Below are 23,153 nucleotides of genomic sequence, written 5' to 3'. Positions count from 1 at the left end.
GGTTTGTCCTTATCGGATAAGACCTGTTCTACCACCAGAACCATGGAGCGAGTGAGCCTTGAAACCTTGCCAATGTCATAGCTACTTAATTACGGTTCCACTATCTTAACCGCTCGGCCACTCACTCACTATTTCACTAGTAACGATACATATTTAAAGCTCAAACTAGTTTGACAAATACAGTTTGATGTGCCCAAAAATGGTAGTGATATGCCCAAATATGGTAGTGATATGACATCATCATGTCCATACATCACACATCACATTTTTTTGTCACATAAAGTTTGATAATGTAGACATGGCTTAAGAGAATTATGTCAGTTATAATTTGGATATGGATTGATCTGAATCTGAAGAATGAAGTATAAAGATAACAGCGATGGCTAAAACAAGCTTGTACTGATGATATTCAAGTCATTCTTTGAAAATTATCTTTTTCATATAATGTGCTTGCGTGAATATCTTTGTCTGTCCAGTGTTTTTAGCTTTCTCCTTTCTCTTCTCTTTTTTATAATAATAATATAATTTTTTTTCTCTCTTTTTGTGCCCAACTTGTTTTGTACTTCGAAATTGTTTTAATTATTATTATTATAATGTTTCATGTGTGTGGAGAATGTGCTATTGTAAGTGAGTGAGTGGCCGAGCAGTTAAGACAGTGGAACCGTAATTACTTAGCTATAACATCGGCAAGGGTTCGAGGCTCACTCGATCCATGGTTCTGGTGGTAGAACGAGTCTTCTCGGATAAGGACTATAAACCGTAGGTCCAGTGTACACATGCTCATGTGCACTTTAAAGAACCTAGTATATCTTTCGAGACGAGTAGGGGGGCTACCCCGGTGTACTAGTTCACACAAACACAGCCACTGTCACACACAGCCACTGTGCAATCAGGACTGGATCGTTTTTAGGTGTTTACCACCTGTTGGTGTCGATCCTTCACTAACAGTGTTAGTGAGAAGTTGAATAAATAAATAAACAACAAATAAAAGTAAGCAGTGAATATAGGCGCTACTGCGACCAATGTGATGAGAAAAATGATTTAATATGGCTTTACCAAGCTCTCTATAACCACAGTTGTACCTACCTTCCGAACAAGGTCCATCTGAAACTTTTCTAATGAGTTTACTTTCTATGCAGGAGTGTCTAAGTAACGTGCACTCGCTGAAGTAAGTAATGCCGTCGCTTCCACACACAGGGGTGTAGATATCAGCACAGGCATCTGGACAAACACAAATGGGATCATGGTTCTCATTCAATTGACAAATGGCTCCAAATCCGCAGATTATTCGCATACATGGTGCTGTAAAAATAAATATATAGTTTAAATATGAATTTCATGACAAATTTAATGCTGTACAATTATTATTATTATGCATATCTGAAAAATTATACAATCAAGCCAGTTTGATCTTATTTTGTAGTTTTAGTTTCATGTGTAGTTTCACTATACATTTTGTATATATTTTAATTATTTATATCTGTTATGTGTATGTGTATATATATATATAACACTATTTAATTTTTGTTTCATATTTTAATTCTTATCTTACTATTAATGTATTAACACATTTAGCATCAAAAGCACACAACATTTAAAAAGTAAGGCATGGTGACCTCAACCATTTCCCCATCTACATCCTCCACATCACTTTGATTTACAGAAACTTTCATTTGCATACCTTAAAAAGGTTGTTATTCTATTTACTATGGCCAGACCGACCGTGGGAACTTTTGAAAAATGACAAAATAAATAATTATCACAATGACAACACTGAAGATGATATTGACAATTGTGATGATTACCCCTTAATACTTCTGACAAGGTCGAATATTTTCTTTAAACTTTCATAATAAAGACATCTTTATTCTAACTCAAACTAAAACAAAGACAATAGGTTTTATTCTACATTAAGTGTTTGTTTTCTTATTCCGATTCACTGTATTGCCGTAAGCATTTGCATTCATCTCTTTTGATATTAATTCAGTCAAGTGTTTATCGTCCAATGAAAGTATACAAAAGCAATAAGTACAACAGCTAGTGGAGTTCAAAGGCATCTTACGACCGTCCCTGTGTTCCTTTCACGCTTCATCGCTCACATAGACCCGAGGTGTTGTTCTCGGAGTTGCTGCCATTTAGCAACTATTCACAAAGTTCCCCCTTAAAACTGTTCTCACCGTTTGAATGTTTGCCCGCGATGAAACTCTAAACGAGATTTATTGACAAAAAAAATAAGTCTTGCGGTCAACTTCATTCTCTAGATTCTAACATGACTTTCAAAGTACTTAAGAGGTGACTTTGTATATCATGTGAACAGTGTCTGATATAAGGTACTTGGCTGAAAGTACACAACACTTACTACTGTGTTACTTAACCCTAATATGTTTCTAAATACTTAAAATTGTTATATAATATATTTTATTGTGTACTTGTTGCATGGTTATCAGTTTCTATTTGTTTGTTATATTGCTCATAGGCATGAAATTAGAGAGCTAAACAAAATCAAAATAAGTATACACTTTATGGATGGAAAAATCTAAAAAGCTTTTTGGTAATATTGATTGGTTGATTTTCGAAGTCATATGAATAAGGCTAAGTGCCTGGGTTAAAATACCTTAATACAGGCTTTATACCTTGATAGTTGCAATTACCAGAGTTACAATAATAGGTCTATGAAAAGTACACATTTACAAGGTAAGGATTATTGAAAGTTCAGCTTTCCAAAAAGTAGGGTATTATTTAACCCAAGGTGAGTCAATGTAAGTTCAAGTTCACTCAATTGAAAGTACATCAAGCACATTTTAAGCAAAGAAAATGTATTCATAGTGGATAGTCCCATATATCATCAATGTTGCTGCACCAACTACTTTTTTTTGTGAACTACAATAATATGGTAAAATGTTTGCTTTCTTAAATAAATTAAGTATGGAAACTTTGTTTTTGTTTGTTTTTTAATTTAAAAAATTAATAAATGTTTTTCTCAGTGATATTTCTTAAACCTTATCAAAATTTTACTTAATATTCAGATCTCATATGTGATAAAATATAATGTTTCCTATTACATCAAATCAATTGCGGCCTTAAATCCATCTGTTTATCTCAATCTACCCTTCCCTTTTTTTTTTCTTGAGGGTGGCTGAGAGAAGTCATCATTTTGGCATAGTGTTTTATTAATTCGCATAAATTACATTTTTTATATTAAAAATTATAATTATCAGATCTGTAAGATAAACTAAAGAAAATTTATAGCAGGTGTCATTTCTTAAAGTTAAACCTGCAAGCTATAAAAATGACTGATGACATTGCTTCAAGGCAACAAGAAATCAATTTTTATGAAACTAAAAAAAAAATATTATTTCATGTTGACACCTACAATACGCCTAGCTAAATAGAGGGTGCTATAACCAATTAATAGACACGTTTGACATTAGCTGTTATCAGATGCAATATCGGTACTTTTGGACTAGGAATTTCAATGAATGGATATAGAACTCGGGAGATTCAAGAAATTTGTATTGTTCCACTTTAAAAAATGGAAATTCGTTTTGCATAATTAAGACAATAAAACAACAAAGAAAATACATCAGGTAACATAAAATAGAGAAAGACAACAACAAAGGAGTGATGAGGTTGTATCATTAATTGCTGGTATATCCTGGATAACATTTGTACAGGACAGAAAAGGATGGGTTCAGCTTGGGAAGGCCTATACCCTACAGTCGCCTGACAATGTCTGAAATGATGATGATATACAGCTCTTCCAAAACAGTCATCTAAAGTTGGTCTACAATTTTTCCTACTTTAAACAAACATGAATTAAAACAGAAACGTTTTGGCCCAGCATAGGTTTTGATAGATTTGACTGTAAAAGACAATAATAAAATTTAGTCTGTCTTGATATTAGTTTCTGGGTACCGACAGAATGCTTCGGGGAGAATAAATAATTCTAGGTCAGAAAAAAAAAATTACATGTGTGTAGGTGTATCATTTCTTTTATTCAATTTTTAAAATAAATTTTAATTTATTCAACAAACTCTAACAAAAAACAATTAAAACAAGTACAGTACAAATTGTTTTTTTTTTTAATACAGTAGGTCCATTCATTTAAATCTGGGTCATAGCGAAAAGGTTACAGCAAAGGATCCATAGAATATGTAGTTAGCAGTATTTAATAAATTAGTAGCTTTAATTATAATTAAACATCAGCTGATCTCAGAGTGGGTAACAATCCTTTCCACATGACATCATATAACAACAGCGCCAAATAACCTACGAGCAGCGAAATAGAACTAAAAGCCTCTGCTAAACTTTCAACACATCTTTTGCCTAATAACACACTTCAGAGGGCATCCTCTCCATGACCTTTCAAATAAACGGTCAAATAAACGGTCAAATAGTAGATTATAAGCTTTAATTCCTATTATTATGACTGAGAGTATGTATTTAAATAGCCAATAAAATTCTAAATCCTAGAGTATAGACTTTTAGGTATGAAATCAATATCGACATTGAAATTTCATCCGAATGATGTGATGTATAGAGAATGTAGGTATCACACATTTGTAATTGATATCTCAGTTGGATACCACAATTTATATGAATGAATTTGCATAAAACTATCTTTATATCAATTTTTATTTTCATCAGCCTAGCTTGGAGTTGGTCAAATTAACAGTTGGTGGCTAAAGAACGTTGAATTCGAATACTGACTACAATTTCCACTAGGTTAAATTAACCATTAAGCCCAATGGTTAATTCTACCAACACACTGCCTGCCCAGTAGGACACTCACCATATCATTAAACAAATATAAACCTTAGTAAAAGCAAGGATCCAAGTTTAAACAATGGTCAAATGTATCTTTGGTAAAGTTACTACATGGTTAAATTTACCATTTTTTAAACAGTGTGAATAAGTCCTTTAATATTTTATAATGCATAGTAATCCATCCATTCATCACTTAATAATGCATCCCTTCAATTCTTACATTAATGTATTATTTATATGTTCATTAAACTGCATTGTCTTTTGATTGTGATATATGCATGTTTTTTATTGTAACTCAACTGTTGAAAATTTGAAATCCATAGTGACATACACTAAATGATGAATGAAAATGCATGACATATGCATAAAAAAATTATAAATAAAATATGCATGGATCTTGACCTCTGACAATGATTACATTTTTTTAAAAATCTGTATAAAGACTTTAATGATGTTGTATGCAACATCATGCAAACAACTGATTTTATTTTTATTTGTTTATTTGGATATATACTGTATATATATAAACACATGAGACATAGAACTTTAATACTGAAATTTAATTAATTAATTTGAAACGATAAAAATGAGGAAATCTGTGAGAATGAAAAAAAGTGGCCCCAACCGAGACTCGCACCCATATATATATATATATATATATATATATAAATCCAAAGGCAAATTACTGAAAAAAATGACAATGCTGTGGGTATCAGTGGCTGGATCTCAATGGAGATAGAAAAATAAAAAGCGAAAAGCTAAATCAAAACGATAAAGTAAACAGCTAGAAAAGTTAGCAGAGCTTTCGGGCAACACTAGCCCTTCATCAGTGCATATATATATATATCTCTTTTTTTGGCACCACTAGTTGCAAAAACTTTTTTGCTTGTTTTGTGGTTGTCCCTGTTTTATTTCTTTGTTTTAAAATGTTACAATTTTACTTTATTGTGTCATGCTTAAAATGAAATAAATATCAATTATCAATTTCATTTCTCACTTTAAATTATGAAAATGATCAATATTTGTAATGACACTAAGTTTATTAAACTTGTGACCGCGAGTGACACCTACGTTTCAGAAACATATTGTATAAATTGTAAGTCAGATGAATATATATGACAGAGAATATCAAGACACAATGGGGTGAATAAAGCGAAGGCTATCTGCTCATCATTGAGGTAAACGGTAACTAAAGAAATAACAATGAGATCCAGAGAATAAGTATATAAATTAGTATAATTCAATGAAATTGGATCGGTATATTTAGCATTGATTATTATTAAGAAGGTAGGGTCAGAGTTAAAGGCAGTCAATAGCTATACAAACAATAGCATTATATTGTGTGGCACATTTGGTATTAAGAGTATGGAATCACTTTTTAGACTAAGTACTTCAGATTGTAACTACGGTATACAGCCAAGCCTATAAGTAGATTATAACAAAATCTCAGTTAACCCCCTTTTTCAGAAACTGAGTCACCTATGTATAGTACTTATATTGTTAATTCTTGAACTTTTTTAAAATTCAGAGCCAATAATAAAGCTCTTGACTCATGTGAATATGCATAATAAATGTTGAGTTGTTAATCCAGTTCTTTGATCTCTTTGTTTTATTCTTTTTCAAGAGACATCAATCTTACCTTGTGTTACAGGTTGTCTTGTTGCGAAGGGAATATCTGAAAAATATAAACATTACTTTATTATTATTTTGAAATATAAAAGAAAAATAAACAAAATTGTTTTATATCCCTAATTCCCATATCAAATTTTACAGCCACATGACTGTAGTTTTTTACTTTAGCTATTTTAATACACAAAATAAAAATTGTCAATATATATATATATATATATGGGACTGTCCCATTTATCATGGAGGTGAGCTACCGCTATATTTTTCTTTTCGTAATTGTTTCGCACTTCGTGGAAAAGGGCTTATGTCGGGTTTATCCAGGTAAGCAGGCACGATATAGACTGTCAATGTCCAAAATAGTTGCTACTGAAATTTCCTATAGATTAGGTGATTTTTACTTTCTAATAACATACATATGGAGAAATTGCATAACTTTGCATCCAAATTAGTAATCACAGACAGATCAAAGTTTACTAATGATGGTAAACATAGATGGACTTTAAACCGCTGAATTACAGGCAGTATGTAAACATAGCAATGTCTTGTGACATAATATTTATAACATATATCCTGTCTTTACTAATTTCAAAGCTATTACACTGTTAATGTTAGCAATACTTACTTTTTACGTTATTGCTATATAGTAAAATTTCAGCCAATTCTCGGTACGGTATTTATTTCCGAAGTATCAGGAATTTTTGGTAATACAATATGACATGTGTTTCACATGTATCTAGTAGTAACCTAACCTTACATGATACAGGCACCACATGTGATGCTGTATTACCAAATATTCCCATGATACTTTGGAAATAGATAGTATATGGAGATACAGCACTGAGAATAAGGTGTAAAATTTATGAAAAACAAAATTATTCCAACCTATAATTATATGACCCATAAACTGGACCGGTGGGGTTTTATACAATTACCTAAAAGTAATCAGTATTATGGTATTATGTATGCTGATGAGGTTTTACTGGGCAGATAAATTAAGAAGACAGTCACCACATTCATTGGCCACCCATTTTCACCTACCAGCCAAAAGAAGTCTCTTTCTAATGCTACTGTAAATTGCTAAAACATAAACAATTTACTGTTATGATTATCTATTGCACAAGCTTTTTCTATCTGGTACTTGGAGTAAAAAAAACATGAAACAAAGAAATTAACATAACCAATATATCATTAAATTAAATATAAATCCAAAGGCAAATACTGAAAAAATCACAATGCTGTGGGTATCAGTGGGTGGATCTCAATGGAAATACAAAAAAAAAGTGAAAAGGTAAATCAAATCGATAAAGTAAAACAGCCAGAAAAGTTAGAAGAGCTTTCGGGCAACACTAGCCCTTCATCGGTGCAAGTGAAATTAATTAAATATAATAAATAGTTACCCATATTAATGTATATGTCAGATGTATTTTTAAAATTTAAATATTTTGTTTGAATTATGGGTGATAAAATCTTTTACTTTAACTGATGAGATTATAAGAAATGTCCTAGTGCTTGAAATAGCTTACCAATACAGTTAATATTACTTTCTGATGTATCTTCACGGATATATAAATGCATATTTATGTTTGAACTATAATTTAATCCCACCCATTCTACACTATTGTTGATTATTGATTGATTTGCACAGAGTTGGAATTATTTTATTTTGATTTAAACAAAAAATATTTTAGTATGTAAAAACTATCCACTACATTGTCGTTGACCCGCTGCTTAACATGGATGTGGAATCTATTAAAAGAAGTGACAACATAGTTCAAATCGCGTTTCCATGCCAAGTTAAAAAGCTTCAGGTTAATCCATTTGTGAGCTTGACTTGTACCACACAAATGCAACAAGGAAGAAGATACTCTCTTGGGGTTACATCCGAACACTTAAAAAAATTAGGTACAACCTGTTCCGATAGAAAAATTAAGAAAATGTGGCTATTCAATGTGCATACTATTTGGCACTAGGCTGTTAAAATAAGTGATTTTTTGGTAAATTCAGTCTACAGTTTAAAACAAAATATTAGAATAAAGATTACCATTGTTTCATGTTTTCATTGAATCAAATCTTATGTAGTCTTTTTCATTCTATTATTATACATTTTTATTTCTAATAGTTACAGTAATCCTCCCATATCTAAACAATTAATTATTTTTCAGAATATTGCAACAAATTGTTTACAAAGTATCAAGTATAATATCTCTATGATCAAACTAAACTTTAAAAGTGGTCCCTATACAAGTGCACTGTATTATATTAAAAATATAAACAAAATTGCCAAATAATACTTATTTAATTTTGATATTTTTATCCCATTTATAGTAAGTAATATAATGGAAATAACGACAACTTTTTCTACAAAACAACTGTTTTTAATAATTGCTCATAAGGGAATTGTCATGTCTATTCTACCAGTGATATGTATAGTTCAAAGTCTACAGACACTGTGTGGGAACAACTAACTGTATTGAATGTCTGTAAAATGTCCTTATCTTTTATGGGTGGTATAAAACAGAGGAGATATTAATAAACAATATGGAAAAAAGACTTACATCTCATCAATACTATAATGGAAAAAACGAGGCAACATGTTGAGAAAAGAAGCACAACAAGAGTAAACAAACTCCTCCCATTCAACTTGTATTTGACATTCATGCTGTCAACAGTGTAAAATCAACAATGCTTTAGAGATAAGAAATGAAAATATGCATCCACTATCAGTAAACAATAGAACCGTTGGTCTTCACGTATGTACAAATTGCGTGAACGGAACACGCACATACGTGATGGTATGGGACATCTTGTGCATAAATTTCTAATTCCAATCTTCAAACAACTGTATAATAAATCCTTTATGTTATAATTCCACAGATAGATAGATACAAAAATAGTGTATAGTTATGTGTAAATATACAGTATATATAAATATTCCAATGTATAATCCAGTAAAAACTTAGGAAATAGAACAGTATGAATCCAAACACAATGTATACTCAGTCAGAATGTAATAGAAAGTTACTAAAGCAATGATATCCTGTAGTGTGAACTCAGGACAAAACTGTAAAGCTATCAACTATATGAAAAGAATACAAGTGCAAATCAACTTGAATCGGACACACATAAATGCACATGTTACTTAGGACCATTTCATTCTAATAAGGGGTGAACTTTATATATGCAGGGTTATCAATGAAGTGTGAAATGCAATATTTTGATAACCTAATGGGTTGGTGGCTGTCTATCATAGGCTTTCTCTATGCCAAATCAACAAGAAGTAAAATTGTTAAAGCATTTGTCAATTATTTCACCCAGAAGTGGGTTTAGTAAATCGGTCCAAGGTACTTCTCCATCCATCCTGTAACCAATTTTTATTTTAGTAGTCTATTTATCACCCACAAGAGATCAATCATATTACAGTTCTATGATTGAACTTTCTCATGCACAAATTCAACTATTAAACTAATCATCATCCTAGATATTGGATATCCAACTTATAAATTTATTTGTTGTACTTGTTCACTCATTCATTCATTTGTTTGCAAATCTTTCTTTCAAAAATTATCTCAATGTATCTATTCCATAAATTAATTTATTATAAAGCTCAATGTAACAACTTTTGAGCACAGATGCAACCTATTCAACTGGATTGAATTTAAATTGATAAAAGAACAATTCTTATTTGTCACTGGGTACAGAATTATTATTGTACAACAATGCTGAACCTTGGTTGGGTTTGGTGAGAACAATATACGTATTATTTTGATTTATTCATTAGAACTGAAGCTTTAGAATAACTTTAGGCAAACCAAAAATCATTCACAGACATCGTTTTTGAAAAAGTTAAGTCATTTCAAAATAAAAATACAAGATACAAGAAGAGTTAAGAAAAGTTTTTCATCTTTAAAACAATACAAGGATATTTTAGAATTATGGTATCTTGAATAAATTGAACATTCAATGGCAGCATTAAAGATAAGTTTCTACAAAAACATAAAAACCTCTATTTTACCATAACTTAAACTTGAAAAAAATGTTTAATAATAAATTATCAATAATATAACTTTAAATAATAATAATTAATTAATAATAATAATATAACTCTTAATAATATAGATCACAATTTTTATTAGGCGCTTCCCTACTTCAAATGTTCTCTTCCATGCACACATATTAACAATAGATAATAACTATATTCTGACAAAAAATTAACAAAAGTAACAAATTACAGTTTCCAGTCAGGTAAATCAGACATGGCGCCAATGGATGTATTTGATTTTAAAGTCCCTTATAAAAGTGAATGGAAGAACAGTAATAAGTAGATACACATTTAATTTAATTGTAGCAATCTCTTTTACAATTAACCTTGAACACTAAAAAAAGGTGAGTTTAGCTGACATAATCAAAAGACTGGTGATTATAGGCACTATAGAAATGATAAAAGAACATACTGTGACATTTATGCATGCAGACAAATCATTTGAAAGCAATCTACAGGGATTCTACAACACATTTGACTACTGTACATGCTGATTGCTGATGCACTGGCCAATGACTCCTGCATGCAGACCTCAGCAGCAACACTTGATGCACTGACGCCGACTCCTGCATACATACATTACCTCTGCAGGGACTTCGATACACTGACATTTATTCCTGCATGCAGACCTCTACAGGAACTCCTGACGCATAATACTGACTCTTGATGAACTTACATATTTGACTCCTGCAAGCAGACCTCTACATGATTGCATGTACTGGCACCTTTACTGACTGCAGACAGACCTCCAAAGGGACTCCTGGTGAACTGACATAGGAAACAGACATCTACACAGATGCACTGGCACATTGCATGTAGACCTTAGGGATTCTTGATGCACAGACACAGTTTACTCATTAAAATGCAGGCCTCATCAGGAACTCCTGATGAACTGATAGATAACATACCTCTACATAGATGCACTAGAACAACTTACTCACTGCATGCAGACCTCTGCAGAGACTCCTGGTGAATTGACACTGACTCTTGCATGCAGACCTTAGCAGCAGCGCTTGATGCCCTGACACTGACTTCTGCATACATATCTCTGCAGTGACTCTTAATGCACTGACATAGATTCCTGCATGCAAACCTTTGCAGGGACTTCTGATGCTTGGACACATTTGACTTCTGCATAAAGACCTCTGCAGGTACTCTTATGCACTGATACCTTGGATTCCTAAAAAACTACTATTTTCATGCATTTTACACTGCAAACAAAGACCTTTGCAGGAATTTGATTCATTTCTCACATATCATAGAAATAGAAAGTATCTATATATAAATTTACGTAAGGGCAAAATTCGGTAAATCGCGTGTTATTTCTAGAATGTTTACTCGATGGTATATAAAGTTGGTTAGAATCTGGGTACTGATTTTAACCACCTGATGTAACCCTGTTCACTAATTAAATTGAGTTAGATAATTAGTTATTGACAATTAAAACGAATTTAGGTTCAACGATTTCCGATCGTGGTATACACTGTCTAATGGATGTGCTTATGAAAAAATACCTGCACACAATAATACGAGGATACTTGTTGTTAATAGCTGAAAACCGGTTGAACAGCTCGAGTACAGTATCATAATGTTGAAGACAGGCCGATTTTCTTTAAAAAATACTATTTTGATAGACTTAATATACGTTTATGCAAATGTATTGATTTGTGATGAATGGAACATTCCAATCTCCCAGTTTGTAGGTAAATTTACAAGCCCTTGGTTTAATACAAGTTGATAAATTTATGGGCCTTGGAGAATAAAACTTATATATAGTATTGCAATACTTTGGGCCTGTTTCTATAGAGCAGAGAATACGGTTTTAAATACCGTTCTTTTCAAGAACAGTTTTTTCTTGCCAGCAGAAATGGGTCCCCACAAAAAACCACAAAAAAGAATCGATCTTAAAAACGGTTTAAAAAACCCCAATTGATTGCGGTCTCGATCGCAAAGAACCGTTCTGAAACCGGTTTCCGTGGAGCAATTTTTAGCTGCAACACAATCACGGTCTCAATTTGACCCCAAAAACTGAACTTTGCAGTCTGCTGCACTGGGACGATTGCGGTCAACTCGCAGTCAAACCCGCGCGATAGGACCTAGGCCAAGTCATTTTTATTTCTCTAGATAGTGAGTATTTTATTTAACTAAAAAATGTTGACCGATGCCATTACGAGGTTTGTAAAAAATATGTGAAGGGAAGAAGATGAGGGGACTTGTCGGGAGTCGGAAGAAAGACTCACGTAGGCCTAGGCCTACATGTTTTTAAGAATATTGTAAAGCGTGTGAAAGCAAGACGAGTTCAACTTGACAATATCAGAGGGTGCGACGTACCTATACTTTAACCAAGGACCACAATAACGTTTCAGGTAATAATTCCCCCTTCTATGATGAAATGGATGCTATTTCTTGGGGATCGCGCTATGCGAAAAAAAGTAAACATGACCTCGATCGATCCAATCGCGCTTCCGCCAAACAAACTGCATTGTGGCGTATATAATGACGTCATTCATAACGAACGCACATGGACGGAACCGGTTTTATTGGAGTAAAAATTGAGCTGCAACGCGATCTTTATTTATAAACAACAGCCAAAACCGGTTTCCAAAAAACCGTTATTTTTTTATTTTTCAATAGAAACAGGCCCTTTGACAATAATATTATAGTAAATACTGTATGTATTAACCATTTTTGGTCGCCATTTGAATAGAAATTGTCTTACTGTGAATGTGGTTACTGTTGGATATATAAACAAAATATACAAAGAACATTTATTACTGTGACTGTGGGTAGATTACTGACAGTTGCTTCTCAACGTTTGTATTAATTAATAATTATAAAAAATAAAAACGTCGTAGTGGTGTATCGTTACATGGACTTTACTATTTCAATCGACTATAACAGGGACAGTTTTAAAAAAGTATTATAAATCGTAAATGTTTTACTGTGTTTAGTGGTATATTATTAATAGGCCTATACAACATTTAAAACAATATTTCGTTACTAAGTGGATAGAGAATATATTTTAAAATTGTTCTTCACATCCTCTTCCCCATCCCTCAACTCTAATGTTATAGACAAAACAAAAATTGGGTTTGTTTAAATGAGTTAAAATAAAAAATTTGGACTAATTTTTTTAAAACAAGGCCTAATTCCCAGGGTGATAATTTTACATAAATCATCGTGTCTATTTATTCGTTTCTGTAAACGACAATGTACTATAGTCCTGCGGTACGTACATTTGAAATCGGGCATTTTTTTTACGCTGAAATTACTGTGTATTCGAGAACCATCTGTGGACACGACCTAGATGGTACGCGAGCGACGCGAGCGTACCATCTAGTATTAACAATAAAGCTATTTAGGTAAAACAATATATACTGTATACTCGACTAGTTTACTATCATCATTTTATTTTTATAGGTATTATTGAAAAATGGTTATTTCATATGCATATTTAATATAAAGCAATAAAATGAAATTGCTACTCTATAATTAATTGTAAAAAGTTATTCAACAATAATTTTTAGCATGATATGTTATAAATATTTCAATAGGTAAAGCAAATATAGTATGGTTGAGTTACTGATGGCCACACAAATTTACGCTTTATTCACACCCTACTTGTATGAAATGTGTTTATCCATTATTTACAATTCACAAGTGCATTGCTAATGAACAGTTTGGAATAGAATAAAACAAATCACACACCAGTGGCTGAATAGAAGTTGAATAGCAATAAATCAATACTAAAAGAATTAATAGAAAAATGCCAAGCATGCCTAAACCAAGGACATTATTTAGCAATACAAACAAAGAGTTAAATATAATAAATTGTCTGTACATAAAATATTAAAGCTTTGTTCACATGGACTAGAAGTGTGCATGAAACAGAGTTAAGCTGGACTGTATCCAAATTTACAAATTATTTTCTTTATATTACAACCAATGTGCTGGCCGATGCAATCAAATGACTCTCTTTACACCGCAGTGTCACTACACAAATAACGCACAAGTCAGAGTGCGTTAGTGGAGATGTGGTGCACAGATTGGCTACATCTTTGGACCCATGTAATAGTGTAATATAATAACTCTGATGTACCTCCGATATAACTAGAGAAAGGTGAGCCTAGGTGTATAAATCAGGTTTCATACAAGAGTTCCCATCCATTTTAACTTACATTAAATGATATAGTACCAAATGGAGATGTTAAAAGGTGTATTTTTCCGATTGAAGACAGAACAGACTAAACCGCAAAATTGACAGTAAAACTCCTAAAAGAGCAGGTATTAACATAGCCTAATGATTGACAATAGAATAGAGACCTAGATATGTAACAAAAGTAAAATCCTTTGATTCCTGGCTAATGTGCATGATTGAATAATTTGTTATGAAACAAATATAAATATATATGATTACAATTTTCACACATGTAAAGCAGAATCAATAACTACTTTCCCATACTGTATTTGTTGCAAGCATAATTCCAGTCTAGACCCTTTCATGCAGATAAACAAACTTTGTCATATGGAAAAAGGAAAAAAAAGTAGTATGTATAAGGCCTATGTGGTTATGCTCGTTTTTATTTCCTTTATTTATATTTCTAAGTATGGCTTTTGTATGAAAAAATTGTCAATATTCTAAAATCTTCCCAAGTATTTAAATATATCATCATCAAGCAGATATTTCTAACTAGAGGTAGTACACGATGCAACGCCACAGTCCATGGGTGAATCCAACATTCTGAATTAAGAGGGACAACACATTAGGCCTTGTTTGTGTTCTTTCAACGTGAGTGAAATATAGGGAGAGGGGGAGCCTGAAGTACACCCTCTAAATTTGCCTTCGCAGTCCTCAGTTATCATCTGATTTACCACAAATGGATTACGTCGGAGATAATCTAATCTTTTAAATAAATCTTAGTATTAATTTGTGTTTCAAGTTACTTTGTGAACAAGGACTTTTTTTGTGCAAAGTTTTCTATTCTGAAAACCAAACATTTTGATGGCTGCCGAAGTACAGTAGAGACTACCATCTGTTATAGAGGGCGACATTCTATTAAGACTACCATCTGTTATAGAGGGCGACATTCTATTAAGACTACCATCTGTTATAGAGGGCGACATTCTATTATTATCCTTAACCTGACAATAATTTTATTGTAATGTCAATTGTATTGTACAATCAATCTTTTCAAGTAAATACAAAATCACTCAACTGATTCCTTATTTAATCCTACCACAATAATAAAATAACTGAATAGCACTAATAAATACAGATTTCCGTTTTTTTCTTTGCCGAGGAATTTAATTTACCACAATAAAGAAAAAAATGAATTAACCATTTGAAAACTGTTCATGGTACTAATAGTATAATATCAAATATACGACTGACATTTTATAAGCCGAAACATAAAAGTAGAAGATTATTTACGGTCGACAAATGACAAAATAGAAGTGTTTATGTGGAATGGAAACTTTTTAAACATTTAATTTTATAGGAATTTTGTAAATAGGGGAAATAGAAGAAATACCATACTTTATATTTCCTTTTTTTTATGTCACCACTGCGTCACTCCGTCAAAAAAAAAAATAGTATATAGATTTGTTTTGTGTGGTACTCAAAAAGTAAATTCCAGATTTGTGGAAAAAAAGAACAGGTTTGGCCATTTTATAAATAGAGGGCTCACTAGGATTAATTTTCATTAATATCGAAACAACAAATATGTTGTGAAAAGTATTAAATATCTATTTGCTGCCATCTATAGTACAGATTTTTTTTTCCATTACCCATGATTTTCTTGTTTAAATTAAATGGCAAAACTTGATAATTTGTTATGTTTTGGTTGGGCAGAATTACATTTTCGACTCTCTGCAAATTTAAGTACATACTTCAGCCAAAGTTTAAAATATAGTAAATACTTAATTGTCCAAGCTAAACGTTTCATGCCAGTGACCCTTTAATCATTTAAGTGGTTGTTCTTCAAATATAAATATGAATATTATTAATTTTTTCACTTGTATTCAGGATACATAAACATCATATATAAATATTCTATTACTCTCATTAAGCTAGGCACGATATAGACACAAACATATCATTCAGGCTCAGTTTCAAACTGATTAAATTCATCAGAATACCAGCAAAACATATGAATCGGTAGCTTGTTAAACAATTGGACAATTGGTAGTGTACATAGAAGAAGGAGGTTTTCTTGTCTAATGGGAGGGAAAGATATTGTTCTACTATTGTCACCAATATGGCATGTTGATTGAATCTTTTCAGTGAACTAAGCAAAGTAAATAAAACTTGAAATCATATCTGATTCTAATATTATCAGGAATCAATGAAGTTTACAATGAACAACAAGGGTAAATAGGATGTGTATCTTATAATTGTGGAAAATAGTTGGTAATTCAATTACTGTACATAGTTTTACACCTTTTAATTGGCGGTATTTGATAGATTTACAGACATCTGTTATTAAAATAATACTATTCTCCTAGCTTGGGAAATCACTAAAGTTTACAATAAAGGGGTAAATGGGAAGGGAAGTAGGGATAGTTGGGGGAGGGGAGCTATGGTTTGGGTCGTATGTGTGTGTATGTATTGTTAAAAACTAAATTACTACAGTTTTACACATTTCATTTGGCACTACTAAGTTTAGTAGAGAAAGATTTTACACACATTCTGGTCGGGAAACACTGAACAAAAATGATAAAATAAGGCAAATATATTAATTTAATTAATTTACAAGATATAAAATTATTAACAATAAAAGCTTACTTCGTTTTAATCAACCCCTATTTCAGTGTTCATAATCATAGATCGAAATCAATAATATTATCATAGTCAAGATGTTTTTTGCACATTTTGGCTTGGACCATTCTGGGGATTGCACCTGGTAGTGTACCCAATGCCAGCATAGCTTATTAAGCTGCAAAGGGATCAATGCACCACAAGTACCAAGGATAAGTGCCAGTTAGTACTCCTCTTTAAAGGACTGGAGTATCATTTTCACAAACTAATAATTAGAATGGTATGATGATAAGAATCTTCAATTAAAAACTGTTTAAACATCCTTGAATATAAAACACCAAGATATGCAGTACCTGCCAACGAGAACAGCATTATTACATCATATTTCCTATAATATAACAAGCTATGTCACAGTTGGATATAATTAGTCTGCATCAATTTAATTTTACAACACTCTTCAACTATGCAACAGTAGGCGTGGGTGGTCACAGTGGTCAGTGTGCTAATGCAATGAAGTCATACTCTATCCTAATCTATTGATAGTATTATTGACTAAACACTGGACATTGCTGAAATACTATACACAAAGTAGCAAGAGGTCAAGCATTAACTGGTCAATTTGTTAAGCATGTTAACCTACACTTTTCATTTGGTACATAATATTCTATGTTTACATAAGTAGGTTTTACACCCCATGATGTAGTCATCAAATCAAAGCATCACTTGGCCTACATTAATACAGTATAAACACATTCCACCAATCCTTATTGTTTACCAATATCAATGATAAATGCTTCATTTAAATAGAAAAATTAAAGACACATATGAATAAATTAACACTAAAATATAAATGTAAAGAAAAGGATAAAAATAAAATGATGAGACAGTTCAATGGTAGATATATAATAGATATACAATTCTGCTGCTAAGGAGGAGGGGTGGGAGGGGGTAAATTATTAATTTATTTTTTTGCAACAGAAACATGCTCATGAAACAGAGACATGCTGTTTACATACAGTATATCTTCTGCATATTTTTATATACAAACATTCTGAAATTTTAAGATTTATTTAAATGCTGAATAATTTGAGTACTAATGAAATGCATGACCAGGGCCTGTGTTTGTATTGTAAAACAACAAAGTCAAATCAGAATGTTTTCATTGGCAGTATTTAAGAGTTCAATCAAAAGGTCAACAGGCAAACTATTTCAACATAGCTAAATTAGGGATGAGGATGCTCTAGTGTGCCTATAAAATAATAAATAGAAGTAGTAGAAGATTGTTAGGTCGTGTTCCTAAGGTGGTTAAAATAAGCGCTTAAATTCACCCATGCCTTGGGTTATAAATTGAGCGTTGTTCGTACTTGAAATATTTAACCGCTTAAATGCTTAATCGACGAATCACAAACCGGAAATTACGTTTTAAGGTCAGTTGTCTTTACAACCTACGACCCCATTTTCGCACGCTAGTTTCGTGTTGTATATTTTTTACTCACAATCTTTCTTTATAATAACAATTACTTGCTACCTTTTACACTGCTTATCCTTGCGACAAACCTTAACGCCGATAATCCTGCCGAAATATACCTTCTCCTGACGACCATCATTTTACTCATTGACGAAGAATTTGAGCCCAATGTTACACGACGGAAACACCACCGACCAGCTAGGCCTACTAAGCGGGGTGTATTCCTAAGCGGTCTACACCAACAAGGACAGCACCAGCTGACGATCGCTCTCGAAGCGTGTATGGAAGAGCTTCGTAGGAGAAATGACGGGCCTAGGCAGCGAACGTTTGTCAAAATTTGATTTATTTATCCTCGAAGGCCGAGTATAATTGGATTATCGCTGAAATAACCTACAAATTTGGTGAACATTTTGCCTCGAATTTTTTGTAGCCTGAGGCAAAAGTTAATTGGATCACGCGAACGGAAATCGGGAATAAGCTGGTATTTTCAACCCCTACGAACAGGCCCTTAGACTAGTTAGATAGTGTAGACAGAGCTTTAGTAAAGGTCATAGACCATTCATTATACAGTACTGTACATATTTTAATGTATTTATTTACTCTCTACTTTTAACATGTGATGGTTCACCTAAGCTGCAACGAACCTACTATATGAACCCCTAGCAAGGTTTACTCAGTTTTCAAGAAAAAATGCAATTTGTTCTACTATAAGGCAGACAAGTTGTTTGCCAAATAGGTTCCCAATTGTAAACTGAGAAATTTAGCATGATCCTAGTGTACATGAAGCTGACATTGTCTAGTCAGTATTTTTGGTTGAGGTTTTATAGGCACACATAAATCATTATAAATAGACAATCTATGAACTCAGCCTTGTTCTTATGAATACAGCATTCATATAGTTAGTGTTACAGTCCCATGCATATTAACAAAACAAACAAAAATGGTTTAAAATAAATTTTATAAGACTAAGTCTTTGTTTCAATCCTGGACATGTTTATTGAATTCCAAAAAAGATAGAAATATCAATTTTCCCAGTTCACTTGTTTTTTTTTTATATTGAGATATTAATAAAGGTATATGACAAGTTGTAAATAATGCATTGTATATTCAGCTGAAAGTCATTCTTGAGTGTTTCTATGCTTGAATTGTTTACATCTACTAACTCAAAACTCAATTCAAGCTTTGTTCACAAGAATTCATACATTGAAACATAATTCTTCCCAAGCCCTCTGGCCTTCAATTGCATCACTGGTCCACACATAAAAGGTGAGAAATAATAATATTCCTAACTTTACAATCATAAATGGATCTCAACAAGCATTCAACAGGTATTCAACAAGTAAATACAATCTAATCCACATCATTAAATCTATAAAAAAAGTATTTTTCACAAAGAGAAAGTTACAATTTGTGTGATTAAGAGGTAAGTATTTTAAAGTCGAGTGGGAAGATTAGATGTTAAAGGTTGCCAGGATTTTACAAAGGCTTTACAAAGATCAATATATCATTATTGCCAGAAAACTATTATATAGTTCACTTCATTGAAAAGAATAGTTTTGACATTTTCTATAGTATTTTAAAGAATGTAATAGTTTACTGAGGCATACAGCAAATAACAACCAGATATATACACAATAAATGTAAACTATGATTTAAAAAAACATAATAATATTTGAAGAATTAAAGACCCCTTCCCTACGTTTTTTTAGATCTATTTTAAGATCACAAATTATATTTAAAGGGGGATTCTGGGTTTAAAATTGCTTTTAAATATCGTTTATTTATTAAAATAAAAAATATTATAACAATATAGACATGTCAGAATGAAGAAGTAATAACGAGAAATTAAAAAAATTAAATTTCATATACATTTTAGGGTAAATTCATGGAAAGTCTGTTTTTCAGCAGCTTAGGGAAGCTCATTAATATTCATGAGATATTCACAAAATCACGTCACCAGTGGATTCCAAACTCGCGACGTCATGTACGTTGTGTTTGTCAACTAATTTACATCTCTCTCCCCTGTCAAACGACGACCACCCGATCATTGTGAAATACATTTTTTGTAGATTTTCTAAGCTAGGCCTAAAGTGTAATAATAACAGTAGTAGCATATATTTATTTGACATTTAATGAAATACAAAATTTAGTACAGATACGGAGTCATAAATTATACTATTTTTATACCTCTATAGTACAGATCGTATTATCGGCTTCACGTACAATACTACTCTAGGCCTAGCCTAATAATAATATGGGCGAGAGCCATTCTGACTAGGGATTCCATGCCACGATGGCTACGTTAAAACAATGGGGCCCATGGGCCTAGCTAGCCTACTACTAGACGATTGGCCCATAAATAACAAAACCCATCCTATCAACCAAACTCCTAAACAATCTAAACCTAAAACGTTCTACAAAATCGGCTGTAAATATTGAAGCAAAACAAGGTCCGATCGCCGTCCACACGTATGGTGTCCCGATCGTCTAAGTAGGCCTAAAATAAAATAGGCTTAGTTTACTCTCCAAAAAAGCGGATACTCATGCATCAAGCAAGTAGACCAGGTAGTAGGAAGGAGACCTAGCCGATCCGGCCCAGTTAAAAATTGAGCTAGCTAGTGTAGTAGACCCTATGCGAATTGATACTACCAGGCCTTTTAATAGGCTGCACTACACAAATATTCCAACTCTCTCATTCGAGCTATATTATCTATACCATTCCGGTAGGTCAAGTCGACCTTCAATCAAATACTGTACATCGTTCATGTTGTGATTATAGACGGGGTATACTCGACCCGACCAGTTTGGTATTGTTGTATCTGCTTATCACGTGACGATGCCAGGCATGGGCAGCAGAGAGAGCATGTGTATCGTCGTCTCGCTCGATCCTCAGCAGGAATGTACAGTATACGTTACGCTTCATTGATTTTGATTTTTCCCTAAGTCGGTGCGAAAATCGGCAAACGTAAAGTGCAAACATATCTAATTTTTTACTGTTTTGATGAATTTTCATAAAAAATTGACTTTATAAATGGGAAGACTGACTAAAATTACATCAGATAAGTATAATTTTACAAAAGTAATTGATATGGTTTATGATAACGAGTCGTCGGAAGATGGACCATTTCACGAATTTCCTATTTTGTAACCACAGTGTGATTTTGCCGTACAGCTGCACTTGTAATCTGGCCTGATTTCACAGCCTTCGTTCTGCTTCACTGGGCGCTTATATAAATTGAAACTTTTACCGTTCAAGAGACAAACAAATATATTTTACATTTTTTACTATTCATTTTAAACCCGGAACCCCCCTTTAATCTAAAAATAATACTATATGGTCCTATTGCGATAACTTTTTTCATCTTTAAATGGTTAAAAATGTGAAAAATAAGTCGATTCTAATAATTATAGCGGCCCGCTATAAATGCCTAAATGCATTGTGCGCGGATTGATATTTCTGTAATTAACCCACTTTTCGATCGATCGTGAGGCCAAAACAAATGGAAGACTCCTAACTTTTCAGAGAAAATACCGGGTTTTCCTCAATTTGTATCAACGGAGTCTGGCAAAAATAGAAAGACAATTAATGCAGCAATTATACAACATCATGGCTAGGTATATAGCTAGCGTATGATGTTCGTACGTTACCAGCTAGGCCTACAAAACTATAAGCCTAGCTAGGCTAGGCCTAAAGACCGTCCACGAGAGGTCAGTCGCCGCAAGCTACCTAGGTAGTGCATTGTTTCTCACTTTGTATCATAATTTACCAAAAAACGTACATTTTAAGACAAGAAATGACCTGGTTTAATGTTTTAAAGTAATATATATGTATTTAATTCTTACCAACATTTGTTTTATACAGTTTCCTTCTATCACTCTGAATGTACTAGGAAATAGTTTTGGTAGAATCATTATTCACCCATACAAACCCATCCATACACAGCTGGTATAAACATTAAAAGAGCATATCCAGCAATGCAACTAATTGTGAAATAACTTTCTTTCTTAAAATGTATTTATGGAGTTTTTGCCAGTTGAATTTTTTTTATATTTTCACATCTGCAAAGTTTTGTTAACAAATTATGATCACTTTTATAGGGGATATTAAAACATTTATAAAATAAAATGAAATTGTTGTGCATAGTACATCATACATGTTGCATTTTATACTGAAAAGACATAAGTGAGGTGAGGCACTGATAAATATTTAGTGAGAGTATCACCATTATTGTCACACTCATTAGTGAAAGTCTGTGTCACCATTTACTGACACACTCATAGCACTGCAAATACCACAACTCAGTACAATACAGATGTCTGGAATGAACCGACACGCTCTTTATTACGATCAAACAATATTTTCTTAACTGATTAAAGATAAAGGTATTATCCTAATTTTGAAAAGAATCTACAAAGTGTTTGTAAAGCCGTGTTTTGTAATCACACAAAACACAGGTGTTGAGGTGGAAAATGGAAGGAAGGGAACAATTATG

At 32.5% G+C, this 23,153-nt stretch overlaps 1 protein-coding gene across 8 annotated transcripts in view; it reads right to left on the bottom strand.

Moving 5' to 3' along the window:
* The window catches only part of LOC140044732 (agrin-like), an 83,810-nt gene that overhangs the window by 38,727 nt on the left and 21,930 nt on the right, over positions 1 to 23,153 (bottom strand). For 7 of the 8 annotated variants that reach the window (XM_072089362.1, XM_072089364.1, XM_072089369.1 and 4 more), the window contains exons 2-3: positions 6,407 to 6,442; positions 1,087 to 1,302 (exon numbers count right to left, since the gene is read on the bottom strand). In XM_072089362.1, the coding sequence (XP_071945463.1) occupies positions 1,087 to 1,302; positions 6,407 to 6,442 (252 nt within the window). Of the gene's footprint in view, positions 1 to 1,086; positions 1,303 to 6,406; positions 6,443 to 8,951; positions 9,445 to 23,153 lie in introns of those variants that run through there. The other variant, XM_072089370.1, reaches the window with a different exon arrangement.

This window comes from Antedon mediterranea, chromosome 3, assembly GCF_964355755.1.
Source record: "Antedon mediterranea chromosome 3, ecAntMedi1.1, whole genome shotgun sequence".
In the NCBI taxonomy this organism is placed as follows: domain Eukaryota; kingdom Metazoa; phylum Echinodermata; class Crinoidea; order Comatulida; family Antedonidae; genus Antedon; species Antedon mediterranea.
This window is presented reverse-complemented; position numbering and strand designations above follow the sequence as displayed.